Below are 13,886 nucleotides of genomic sequence, written 5' to 3'. Positions count from 1 at the left end.
CAATTCTGGCGACGGGGTTAGCATTCCACCCTTCTAGAGGGACACGACATGTACAGTACCTGAAACCCGGGTAAAATCAGACATAGCCTCAGCTCCACAAAATGGACGCTGCCACCACAGACACAAGTCTGCCCTCCTGCTGCTGGGAGTCCTTCCAGCTTGGGAGACATGGACAGAGGGTTTCCTGCCAGGGGAGGTGCGAGCACCACCCCAGACAGGATTTTGTGTATTGGTCAGGTAGCGCTTGAATAGAATCAGACATGCCTGAGGCTCACAAGGAGCCTCGGTGCATATGCCAGTTCAAACCGGTCCTGGGGCACACCAGCCCCGGACCTGGGGCGAGCTGGACAAAGGATTGGGGGTGTAACCACCCCCCTTCCTGGTCCCACCCTTAGGGAGGGACCTAGCAGGTAGTCCGGCCCCTAGAATCCGCTTAAAGGTAGGAGCTGTGTCCTAAGACTTCAGACATCCTGGAATCAACTTAACTACAAGAAGAAGACGGGAACTTCGACGCTCTGCTGCACAGAGGACAGAAGGAAATCTCCCCTATGGTCAGGGAGTGACCATCTTGCTAACGCAAGCACCAACCAGCTATTCGACGTCTGCTTTGCCGCTGCCTCCCGCCGGAGCCCGAGCCCAGAACCCAACAAGACCTGGACCTCCAGACCTCTCACCGCCCGATCCACAGTCCCTGAAAAGAAGGAACCCGTGGAGGCACCGAGATACGTGGAGCCAGCCATCTTGAAAGACCGACGACAAGCTGCAAGCGCGACAACAGAGGCTCCCTCCAAGTTGTGCTTTGGGTCCTGAGAAGCCCAACATCCGAGCAGCATCTGCACCAAAGGTGAGCCCTCTAGCATCTCCACGATCTGCGTGGGGCCCCTCTGCACTTTGCATCTCGACGCGCCTGCCCGGTCCCTGGCCCGTTGGCTAGTGGCCATTCTGGCAACGAACCTTGAAATCTACAATGCTGGTCTGGTTGCTCCAGACTGGCCCCAGCTGCTCTCCAAAGGAGCAGCCCCTCTGACCTTGCTGGTCAGAACAATCAGCTTTCTTTACTTTCCACGACTCCTGCCTTTGCCAAGGCTTGTTTGCTTCTTTCGAGTCGCCGACATCGCCGACAGCGAGAGCCTGTGTGGGACAGCTCATGAATCGACTCCTGGACATCATCGACCTTCAGGGACCACGTGGCTGCAGAGACAAGCTACACCTCATCACCTGTTTGCACCCGACATCGCCTGGTACCTACCTGGTGCCACGCCGATCACTGGCTAGTGACTGTGAACACTGTCCCCTCTGCTTTCAGGTCTTCTACAACTCCGATCCACCCTTGGATCCACCGCATCTCTTCTGGACCGACCGCCTGCAGCATCTTTGTCATCAGGCTCCATTGAATCGATAGACGAAACCCGACGCACTTCGAGACTTATGCACCCGCTTCCTGTGGGTGAGGTAAAGCTGGCACTCCGGTGCCCAAGTGTAGAGAAACATCTCTAGTGTCTGTGTTTTAAGTCTTGAGTTCGTAGTCCATCCAGAAGACCCTTCTAGCAGTAACTCTTAAACTTTTACGCACCCATTGAAAACCTATGGGAGCACGCGTGTAACTTTCCTCACTGCACACGCGACCCGTGGACCTCCTGGTCACTAACTGAAGTTAGCTCCTTGTAGGCCCAGCGATTCTAGAGGCCCTAGGCCTTTTCCCTTTCCTGTTCGTGGTACTTATACCACTATTTTAGTATATGGTTTGAGTGGCCACCAGGGCCCATCCATATAAAGTGCAACTTCTGTATATTGTAATACTTTCTTGTTTAACGATTTGTGCTCCTGTGCTCATAAAGAGTCTAGGGGATACTTTGAGTAATAAATACATATATATTTTGAATACCTGTGTGGTGTCCTTTCATTGATATAAAAGGGGGTTACATATGGTAAAACAGCCTGCTTAACACGCTTTAACGAGTTTAGCCTCAAAGACTGCTTAGCCTACGCTACCACTAGGGCAGCTAGTCCGAAAAGGTTGACTTACAACCACACCATAAGGGTTGCTTGGCATGGTACAAGGTGGTCACTTTAACTAGTGAACATCATATACCAGGCCAACTTCTCACAATCTACCTGAAAACAGAGCCTTATCCTCCAGCAATGAGATTTGTTTTTCAGACTTCCAGAGCAATTTTTTTAAAGGATGTGTGTTGTAGCTGAGTGTTCCAGAGATTAGTAAGCCTTGTGATTTCAAGAGATTCTCTGTGGGTAGCGTCTGCCCAGAGAGGTTTCCCTATGCTGGAGTTCTTGCCATAGCAGCTGATTTAGAGTGTTTGAGGCAGAGGATCTAATGTTATTTCAGCAGATGATATAGGCGCCATGCCAAGCCAACGATTGTTTCAGTATGCAAAACTCCAGCCGTATTTGAGCTGGTGAAGTGTTTTTTGGGAAGCTGAACATAGTTCTGTACGCCATAATCAGGGAGCTGTCCAGTTGTTTAGCATCTCTCCCCCGCAATGATTCGCTGCCATAGGTTATCGTGGGGAGTAGCTTGGCCTGTGCTACCTTCAGGAGAGGGCATAATGAGGGCCCCATCAGTTTTGATGTCAGGTTTATCAGCGTTATTGCTACGACCAAGCCTCTCCTTCCGATTTCTTCTTTCTGGGGAGCGAAAGACCCTTCATTATCAATGATTACACCTGGATATTTGCAATCAGTTGTGGATTCAGTAGGGACACCTCCAAGGTGCCACCTCTTCTGCCATCTTCTTGTGTTATTTACCGTCATAGTCGGTGTTTTCTTAAAATGGATTTTTAGGTTATTCTCGAAGGCATATTTCTGCATTTTGTTGAGTAGATGTTGGAGACTGACATGTGTGTGGCTAAGCAGCACCAAGTCATTAGCATACTGAAGGTTGGTCAATGATTTGCCTCCAAGCCTGGGTGTGTGTGTGTGTTGCTGATGTTGAGGGCTTGAGGGAGGTCGGCCATATAGAGATTAAACAGTCTGGGTGCCAGCACACAACTCTGCTTCAGGCCTTTGGTAGTGGGGACTTTGCTAGAGAGGTGGGTTCCCCCTCCCAGTTTCACCTGGGCCCAGTTATCGGTGTGCAGAAGGGACAAGATGTCAAAGATGTCCTGAGGGATTCCCCAGCGTGCCAGCTTCCCCCAGAGTTTCACTCTTTAAACATTATCAAATGCTGCACTAAAGTCGATGAAGCATGGATGTAATTTCAGGTTGGCTATTTTGGTCATATTAATAACAAGAGAGAGTGCAAGGATATTTGTTATCGTACCGGACGTTTTGCAGAAGCCAGTCTGGTTTGGCGGTATGATATTATTGGTGTCTGCCTAGGCTGTAAGGTTTTCTAAGATGGTGCCTGCAAAGTACTTTGCCTTCTTGTCGATCAGGGCCACTAGGCGATAGTTGTTAGGCCGAGCGTTGTCTCCGCTCTTATAAAGTGGTGCAATCGGCGAGCCTTTCCATGATTCGGGTATTCTGCCTTGTATCCTAACTTCCAAAAATAAAGGTTGCCGAAAATTGGCCCAATCGGCCGGTTTATATTTAAATAGAGCTAGTAGGATTCCATTCGGACCCGGAACCCCCTCTCTTCTCCCTTTTGCAACCTGCTTCATGATTGCCGATAATGGTGAGTCGCCTGACTTGCGCCCTGATGTTTTAACTGGATCAGCCATGTTCAGCGCCAGCAACGCCTTGGAACTTGCTCCTGGGTGGTCACTTGGCATCCATCCATTTAAACCCACTGAACAGGTGCCCCCGGCTTCGTTGTTAAAGTGCTCGGATAGAAATTTAAGCCATGTTTCCTCTGAGATATGTGACAAGATTCTCTCGTGGTCTGGATGGATTATAGCGTTCACCTTTCTCCAGAATCGGGCACTGTCACTGTGATTTGCATCATGAAAAAGCTTTGCCCAGATTTCGTCTTCTTGCTCTTTCTTAATTCCCCTTTTCAATTTTTTCAGAAGATTCCGTCGGTTTCACAAGAGTGTGCGGGCGTTTAAGTCCCCTGCATGTTTTCTCAGAGAGCTTAGGGTGTGATTTATTGATGTCTAGTTGGTCCCTTTGTGCTTTAGAGATCCTGTTTCTCAGGCCGAATGCCCGGCCATAATATGCTTTTGGGGGTGTGTGCCCCAGAGGCTTTAGAGCTTTGTGGTAAAATACTCCCAGTGTGTTATTCGGTCAGTCGTGCCTGTCACTATTGACTGAAAGAGATCGATTGCTGTTTTTGACAGAGACTCCGTGGTTGACAAAGTATATTTAATCTTCGTTAGATTTGAGGTAAAAATAGGCACCAAGGCTAATTCTTGTTGGATGGTGGAGGTTGGGTAGTCTAACAGTAGGATTTCTTGTGGTCGATGGTCGCTGCCCCCCTTGTCCCACATTCTGAACCCATGAATGAAGGGAAACAGTGAGAGGATTGCGAACGTGCAGTCTAGTATTGAACAAGATGAGGTAGAGTAGTGTGAGGGAACGGGGGAAGAGTCTTCAGGGAATCTGCCATTGAGAGCCCTTTGGTTTAGATGTTCTAGGTCTTCCACGAGGCGGTTTTTCTTGCAACTCTTCCTTGCGATTAGCGGAGCACATTGTGGCGGGATGTTGCTGAGTGAAGTGAGGATACCAGTCTCTTCACCCCCGATGCGTCAAAGAGATGTTGAATTAGGTCCCCCGGTCAAATTGAAATATGGGGTTTCCATCTCAATTATATAGCTAGATACTATTAGGTTTTCTGAGTCTTTGGTTTTTTGTTTTGGTTTGACGTAAGTGTTGATTAAAACCACCTCATCTTGCCCTCCATAGAGAGAGATGGCGATCTTCACTGCGGAGGTGGGCGGTGCAGGGCAGCCGACCAGGACCGCTGAAGTAACTCTGGTTGTGGAGACCTAGGTTGCCAGTCCTCCCGGGTGGTGTCCAAATTTGTTGCTCATTGTGGCCGGCGTGGAAAAACACATATAGCCTTGGATGTGCTGCGGTAAAGTGAGCAATGTTTCCAGCAACATAATTATGTCAAAAAGTTTCAAGTATTGCAGGAAGTCCTCATCCATGATTTTTATTGACAGGCCGTTGATGTTCCACGAGCATAGGTGGAGTGGATTGGCGTCTACTCCATCTCTAAGATCATTTTGTGTTGGCCGTCATTGTCTTCCTGTGGAGGTGATTATTGTCCGAGTGACTGACCTGAAGACAGGAGATTTCCTCCGTGGGGCAGGTGCTGCACAAGTGTTAAGTCTGTACGTTATCAAGTTAGCCCCCCACTGAGGTGATTGACCAAGCGCCCCTCTGAGCACTGAATTTGAGAGTGCTGGCCTTGAGATGGGGGCCAGAAAAGGCAACAGATACTCTGGAATTAGATACAGTGTGATATCTATCCCTCAAGCTTTGAAGGTGCACTGTTCAGCTAGAACTTTCTGGGCGACTGTTATTGATTTCCATGTGGCCTTGATGGCCTCTGGCATTGAGGGGTTTGCGGGACGAATGAATTCTATTGAGAGTAGGTCAGTTGAACTCAGATCAGTGAGAGTTGGAATTGCGTGCAGCAGCTTAGAATATTCCCCCTGTTCAGGGTGTCCTGGTGTCCTTTTGATGTAAACATGGGGATAAGAAAGTGGCGTGAGTGGCCTCCTGCATATCTCCCTGCAGAAGTATTTTTTGTTAGTGGTCATTGGCAGGCGCTAGAGTTCCAGGATGTCGACTGCTGTGGAGCGAATGCAGGAGGTTCTCCGTAGTATAGAGGTGGGAGACAACAGCTTGGGGTGAGCCCGCCTTCAACAGCCAGTCGTCGGGCTAGGGGGAAGACCGACACCCCAGCTCTGCGCAGATGAGCTTCAACAACCAACACCTTGGTGACCACCCACAGGGGCTGGTAAGGCCAAAAAGGAGCATGGGGAACTGGAAATGCTCGTGGCATACCATAAACCGCAGGTAGCACCGATGGGCACGCAGGATGGGAATGTGGAAATAGGCGTCCTGCAAGTCCAATGCTACCATCTAGTTTCCCGGGTGCAAGGCAGACAGGACGTTAGCTAATGTATGTTGAATTTTTCCTTTTTGAGGAAGTAGTTGAGGGCTCGTAGGTCTAGGATAGGACGGAGGCTCTTGTCAGTTTTCGGCACCAGAAAGAAGCGGAAAGAGCAACCACAGCCAACTACTTGCACCAGAACCCTATCTATGTCTCCCTTGGCCAACAGAGTCATGACTTCCTCCTGGAGTAAAATTAAATGATCCTCCGTCAGCCGGTCGTAGGATGGAGGCATGGAGAGAGGGGTGGTCTTGAACGGGAGGGAGTAGCCCTTTCGGACTATCTGGAGGACCCACCTGTCCAATGTGATGGTCTGCCAGTGGTGGAGGTGATGGCTGATCCTGCCATTAACTGGATGCTCATGGTCTGGAAGGGCAAGACTAGGAAGGTTTGGAGGCTGAAGCTGCTGGGGGTAGCGACCTGACCCAACCTCTGGCTGCCCGACCCATGTGGTCGGAACGAACTGTGGGCACGTAGGGGTTGCTGATTTTGTGCGGCTCGGTGGCTGAGGTATGGTTGGCATGGCTGAAAGCCCCCGCCATGGCTACGAAAGGCAGAATTGGGATGTGCAGCCACTGAGAGGCCCAAGGACTTGGACGTAGCCTGTGAGTCCTTAAAGTGCTCCAGCGCTGTGTCTGCCTTGTCTCCAAAGAGACGGGTGCCATTCAAGGGCATGTCCGAGAGCAAGGCCTGGACATCCCCCGAAAAGCCAGATGTTCCCGGCCAGGTGTGGCGTCTGGCAGCCACTGTCGAGGACACCGCTCTGCCCAGCGTGTTGGTTGTGTCTAGACCACATTGAATGGCGAACTTTGCTGCATCTCTCCCAACTGACACTGCTTGGGAAAGGACGGCACTGACCTCCTTCGGGACCTGCGGCAGCACTTACGCAACCGTTTCCCACACACTGTGGAAATAATGGGACAATAATCATGTGGTCTTCACCGACCACAATGCAAGGCTGGTGGAAGAAAGATATTTCTTGCCCCAACTATCCAGCCTCTTGGATTCGGGGGGAGTGGAAGGGAATGTGCCCTGGAATGTAGATATCTGGACTACCAAACTCTCTGGGGTAGGATGGGTGGTGTTGGAATTTGGGTCACCGGGAGCAGGGCGGTGGGCAATAGTCCTATTCACAGGAGCCCCTGTGCGGGACTTGGTACAGGTTCCCAGTAGGACATCCATGAGGGCTTCATTAAATGGGAGTAAGGGTTAAGAGGAATACACTCCCAGCAGAATCACCTCCGTCAAGATGTTAGTCTTGACCACCGCTGAAGGCCGCCCTTCGCACCCTCACAGCATAATAAGCTCCCTCCTCCCTAGTCACGGTAGGGGGAGGAAGCGTCCCAGTATCTGGAGAAGTATCCAGTCCAGTGGCCTCACCCAATTCCTCATACCAGCCCATTTCCTCATCAGGCTGGACTTGTAAAGGATCCAGCGACCCCTCCCAATCTTCTCCCACTGCTAGCCCTTCAGAATAAAGCTCAGGAAATGATCTAGAACCTGTAGGTCCTGTCTGCAGCAGAATCGGTGTCTGGCGATGCAGTACCGGCTCTGAGTCTTCGGGGATCAGAATGGGGAAGATGTCGCCTGTGGGTGCCGGCGGCATCGGGGAAGGTTGCAGTGGCACAACTGGTGCTGGTCCGGATCCATTCCCAGATCCACAGGGGACCAACAGCGCCGGGGCTGCCGGCATGGAACCCGATGGGGTCCCCTCTCACCTCACAGAGCCTGAAGGCGCACCAGTGGGGTTAGGATGCCGACAAATAAGGTGCATGGCCTCATAAAATTCTCTAAGTTAGGTGGGGGTCGCTCCGGCTCCTGGAAAGTCAGGAAGCGCAGAGCTGACCCAGGCGCAGGTCCTGTAGAATAAGGCCTTGAAAGCCGAGGCTTCTCCATTGCGTCCGCCGATGGGAAGGGAGAAGATAAAGCATGCTTTGACTTCTTGTGCTTTTTGTGCCTCTTACCTGAATGCCCCGACGATTTTAAGTAGGACAATGATGACTTGGGGCTCTGGAGCGGTCCCGGGCCTTCATCTTGAATGAGACCATGACCTCCGAGGGGTCAAGTGACCCGGTGTCACTTGCTGGGCAAGCAGCTTTAAGGGCCGCTCCCTAAAAGCATTCGGAGCCATGGCCAAGCAGTCAGAGCACCATGGCAAACCAAATGCAGGTCCGTCACCGACATGGCACGGTGACAGCCGCCGCATGGCTTGAACCTCAAAGTCTTTTTAGACGTGGCCCCTACACAGCAAACAAGGGTCGACAAAAAGTTTATAAAAATCTTGTCACCAGGATGAGTCCACTCTTTCTTCAGGGCTGCCAACAAGAAGCAACGTTTTATCACATGATATGGGACTGCATGGGGGTGAGACCACTGTGGGAGAGGGCCACAGGTCACATTCTGGAAGCCCTGGGGAAGGAACTCACCCTTACGCTTAGACTAGGACTCCTTAATATGTGGGAACAGACTGACCTAACAGACATAGAACAACAATTTACAACACTGGGATACACTCTAGTGAAACGTGAGATAGCGAGGAGGTGGGGGGGTGGCGGACAGACCTTCACTCAGAGTATGGGTAAGAATACGACAAATGCATGATAGCAGAAAAAGAGGTGTTAAAGCGAGAGGATGTTCTAAGAAATGGGACAAAAAGTGGGGCAAGTGGAACGCCTACCGGGGTGACCTATGTGTTTCCCTATCAATAGAAATGGAACTGCAACGCACTGGTGAGTGACACATGAATGCACCCTGATTGTACCTGATGCCTTTCCCGGATGACCTCTACATACTATGTAATATGCCGAACTGTTGAGTGTAACATGTATGTGATTTTATTACTGTGAAAATCAATGAAAACATTTAAAAAAAAAATCCTGTCAAAAAGTGACTGAGGATAGCTCTCTTCATGGATCAGTGTTGACTGGAGCTGAAAGAAAAGACTGACGTCAGCGGACCGAGGTGGCACCTATATAGGTGACGAGGATGTCACTACCGGTGCTGATAATGCCGACGACATCATACAGAGCCGACCAATGTCACCTACCGCCATGCAGGGATATTGCGCAAAGAAAAATCAGGTAGCCAGTTTTGTGCATTTTAGAGAACTTTTATGCTATCATCCGGTCCAAGGCTCAATATCAGATCCATGGCTCATGTTCCTGTCTCTATAGCAACTAGTCAAGTTGACTTTTCACAAGAGTTACTTTAGTCAGTTCTGTTCCATCAGACCTGGTTTACATGAAGTTTTCATTAAAAAAAGGTCTGTGATCCTTACACACCTCGAACTCGGGTACATTGAGCTACAGTGTCCTTCCTCACAAAGAGCAACATTATAAAAAAAACCTCATAAAATTTTCAGATACAATAGTAATTCCTAGGCTTGATAAGTGATTACATATACCACTGACACTTCCTAGGCCATGGATATGTGAACACGATGCATAGTAACACAAACTTCTTCAGCAGTATGCAATGGGTAGCAGAACAAACTGCTGACAGGGCAATATCTTTACAATACACAGCCCTTTGGTGCACAGCATCTTAACATATTTTGGACTGAACATCTGAAGAAACCTGGGCAATCAAGCAAAGAAGCCACCTATGGAGGAACTACAACAGGTCTTACTATTTAATTGCAAAAGAATACCATGGCTTACTTACTATGCTGGTAGGATCCAGTGGCTATACCCGTGGGGGTACTGAAGAGCACACCTGTGAGCTTAGAAATGTTAGCAATTATTTCCATTCCTGCCTCTGCAAAGATAAAAATGTTATGATTTATAAAATTATATATATATATATATATAACCTTCATTTCATAAAACAAAAAAAACAAAAAAAGACTTATTCCATGCACGTTTCATTCAACAGAGCAAGGTTGGGTTTGTTGCAGTATTTGAATAACATTTGGCGCACTCTTATACAGTTCATAGTTGGTGCCACTAAATATTTAATTGGGGTGAAAGAAATAGCTCTCCTTGTTTGATTAGAAAACTGTTTCACAATATTATCTGTGTCGTTTGATTTATGAAAACAATCTCAGAGATGCGAACATGCTTGATAATAGCTTTATCAGACCATTCTTAGTAAATGTTGAGGTTTAGATCATTCTGTAAAATACAAAAGAAATTAAGAAAAGGAGAGAAGAAAGGACACATAGTGATGAGCAGTAAAATATATATATTTAACAGTACAACCATCTTTGTGTAAAACCGGTGGCTCCCGTCAAAAGTATACACCGCTCTGTATTCATGTCACCAGAGAAGATAGTATTCATGGGAATGAGGTAGTGACAGAAATTTTTCTTTTAAATTCCTATTTCACAATAATTACATATAAGGAATTCTAACAACATTATTGCTGAAAATGCCTTAAATTATGGTCCATACAGTTCACTGAAACAACTTGTTATCTTATCATCATTCGAGTTTCGGGAGCAATAAAAAATAAAAATCAATGCTTCTACATCCTCCTAGTGTCATCTTATGGACCAAGAATTACATTCTGCTTCCAATCTGAATATATATGTGAAACTTATACGCAAATAGTTTTATGGAGCCCTCCTTAACGTTAATCCAATTGAAACAGCTTTATTATATCAATGCAAGGGCATGCAATAGTCCTAGTATACACATTAATTAGCAGGCGTTTCGCAAAGGCATGACATTTTGTCGCCATGATTCCTCAACATTCGTAGGCATTAACAATTAGAACTTAAGTTGATTCTGGGGCGTGCGGGCCTTAATTGATGTTATGAACTGAATACAATATTATTGGATATCAAGCTGAGTTGTTGCAGCTTAAAGTATATTGCGAGGTTTGTCAGTGTACAGAAATAAAACGGGTGCATAATTTTAGTCTGTTTTTGTAGAAAAAATAAATTCACCACTCAAACAGACTGTTGGACCTGGCCTCGTGGCGTGGTCCCGAACCCTCCTACCCGACCCGACGGGGGCAGCCCCCACCCTTCGGGGTCCCTCCGGATTGTACTTTGCTACCCGCACCAGCCTACGCGACACGGCTCGCCCCGGCCTCGGCCCCAGCGAAGCCCCGACATCGAGGCACCAAGATCCGGCCAGGGGGTACCAAGTGGCCACTCCACCGATCCCGGAGGAGAGGAGTTTCGATGGGACCCCCAACCGTCCCTCAATGCCTGGCTTCAATCGCCCTCCGGCCCTCCTGGGCGCTGGCGCCTCTCCCGCTGGGTGTCTGGCCTCTCCTATCCCGGCCCCTCCGCCCCCAGGCGCAAGGGTCCGGACATCAAAGGGCTCCAGACCTATATCTGGGGCAACCTCAAGCCAGGACAGCTAATGTATCCTGGAGTCAAGAGCCCTGCTGATCGGATCGCGGCTGACCCTACGGAGAAAGACTCACTACTTGGACCTTGGACCTCTGAGCCCTGCTGACTGCGTCGCGGCTCCCCCCTTTTTCTGAGAAGAAGATCCTCCCGGAACACCGGAGCCCTGCTGACCTCGTCACGGCTCGACCTCGCAGAAGTAAACCATCGGAGCCCTGCTGACCTCGTCGCGGCTCGACCTCGCAGAAGTAAACCATCGGAGCCCTGCTGACCTCGTTGCGGCTCGACCTCACCGCACCAATCCCCTGAACCGAGCGGATGACGTCCCGGTTTCCGGAACCCCCCGGCTCGAGGATTGAGAGCTAGGCGCAGGGTGTCCAGTACCAGGCTAAGACTGAGACTGTCCCGCTACCCCATCCCAACCAGACTTTGAGACTCTCTTGGATCCCTCGATCCACCTGTAAATATTGCCACAGAAACCTGCCTTGATAACCGATAAAATCTTATAAGAATAAATACCCTGGCGGTGTCCCTTTGTGGTGGTGGGGTTGCTTGGCTGATACGATCATAGGAGAAGGACCTCGCCCAGGAGGCTTCTCAGCGGCGCTCGGCTACTCGCCTACGGAACGGTGGCTCTCGGGGTGGTCAGTCCGACACCATCGGGCTCCCGGAGGGCGCCCTTCTAACACAGACGTTTATCCTAAAATCCCTATACAGAAGTACCTCTTCAGCATTCAGCTCCTCATTACTTTTGAGGCAGCAATCTGTTTGGAAATCCTGCACCATGAACTAACCAATATTGAGGAGTGCTTCAAACACTGGATGGGGATTCCCTGTGGATGACAAGTTTCTGTTCTCGGATTAAAGGGGAAAGTATTGTACTTGTGGCTTTCCTAATGAACTTAGAATAAACATGGATTCCCCTTTGTGCAAGCTTTTAATATAGAAACCACAAATATATTCCCCAGGGCTGAAATACAGTGAGCAACGCACTTTAAAAACTGTTCAACTCTATCACAATATTATGAAAAATTCTTTCATATTTATTTATATAAAAATATACAATACAAAGAATCATCCATATTCCAAATAATATACAAAGATTAAAAACATGCACCTGGTAACATTATTACAAACTGACTATTTGTAATTCGCAAGTCTCTTCCTCACCTATAATTCCCAAGACATTATTAAACACACAAAAATTCATTCCAATAGGACAACATAATAGTATACACAAAAGGAGTCTGTCAACGAGATAGAGCCAAATAGTTTTTAAAATGTGTTGCTCACTGTATTTAATTTTTTTGTGCATTTTCATTCAGCCCAGGGGAATATATTTGGGGTTTCTATGTTAAAAGTTTGCACAAAAGGGAATATATTTTTGTTCCAAGTACAAACTGCCCTGTCCCATTTGCCAGTGAAGGGTGCCTCTCCGTGTACTTGGAGTATGCCCACAGCTTTCCAAATGAACTCATAATCCTGATTCGGCTGCAAAATACCATTGATATCTGAATTGGGATTTCCCCACAACTTGTAATGAGGACCTCAGAGTAAGTTTACACTTGTGCATACTCAAACCCATGCTGTATAGTCTGCATCCTTATAGTACTGACAAGGAGAGTAATAGAGGTCAACAGATCAATGCAATGGAGACTGAGAAATGTGTATAGTCACAAATGCACGGGACAAAATTGTGCAGACCTTTTTTCTGGCACACCGCGAGTCAAGCATGAGGTTCAGCCATAAACTACGATATGCTAATCCGCAGAGGCAGCAACTGTTAAAAGATATTCACCAACATAATGTGAACAAGAATGCCACAAGGTGCAAATGCTAAATCTGTACGAGAAGAGAAGAAAAGACCCACTGATGGATTTAAAAGGTGCTGAATAGGAACAGCAGACCTAATTTCAGCTTCTCCATTTTTAAAGACCAAGTTAAATGGTGATCTATTTCTAAGATGCCCCAATTTGAGTGTATACCAAATCACAGAATGACTTGTTTTTCACAAATTCAAATAAGTATTACCATACTGGTCACCCAAAACTGGTGTGGGCCTATTTCTTTAGACACACCTGTTACCACAAAGATGTTTCTTCAACTATACCCTGTTTAATTTCAGACATGATGGGAGCACAAGAGAATACAAACTGACAAATGTAACGCTCAAATTGTAAAAGGTCACCGCTATTACATATAATTCAGGACTTAGGTTTACAGTTTTAGTCTCATGTTCTATCTACCTGCGCTCGGGTTTCGTACTCTCCTCAACTGTGCGTGCGACAGAACCCCGCCATAGTGTTGTGCGCACTAAGATATGGTTTTGCCTGTGGTGCTAGTCACAAACAAATATGCTCTGTTTCCTGTCCAAACCTTGAAGCCCCTTCCCACCAAGGTTTACTCCACGATTCAATAGTGCACCCTTGCTTACACAACCAAACACCCTCGTGAACAATGTTCTCAACCAGCACAGATTGCACTTTATGCTGATAATCTCATACTATTGATTCCTGTGCAAAGTCAAAGCAGCCCGTCTCTCCTGCACACCAGACATCTCTACATCCT

At 47.9% G+C, this 13,886-nt stretch overlaps 1 protein-coding gene across 3 annotated transcripts in view; it reads right to left on the bottom strand.

Annotated features, from left to right (window-relative positions):
- Nucleotides 1-13,886, bottom strand: part of ECT2L (epithelial cell transforming 2 like) — a 445,514-nt gene that overhangs the window by 243,926 nt on the left and 187,702 nt on the right. For all 3 annotated transcript variants that reach the window (XM_085612467.1, XM_085612469.1, XM_085612468.1), the window contains one exon: nucleotides 9,683-9,775. In XM_085612467.1, coding sequence (XP_085468593.1) covers nucleotides 9,683-9,775 — 93 coding nt within the window. The remainder of the gene's footprint in view (nucleotides 1-9,682; nucleotides 9,776-13,886) is intronic.

The sequence above is a fragment of the Triturus cristatus genome, chromosome 6 (assembly GCF_964204655.1).
Source record: "Triturus cristatus chromosome 6, aTriCri1.1, whole genome shotgun sequence".
Classification (NCBI taxonomy): Eukaryota; Metazoa; Chordata; class Amphibia; order Caudata; family Salamandridae; genus Triturus; species Triturus cristatus.
This window is presented reverse-complemented; position numbering and strand designations above follow the sequence as displayed.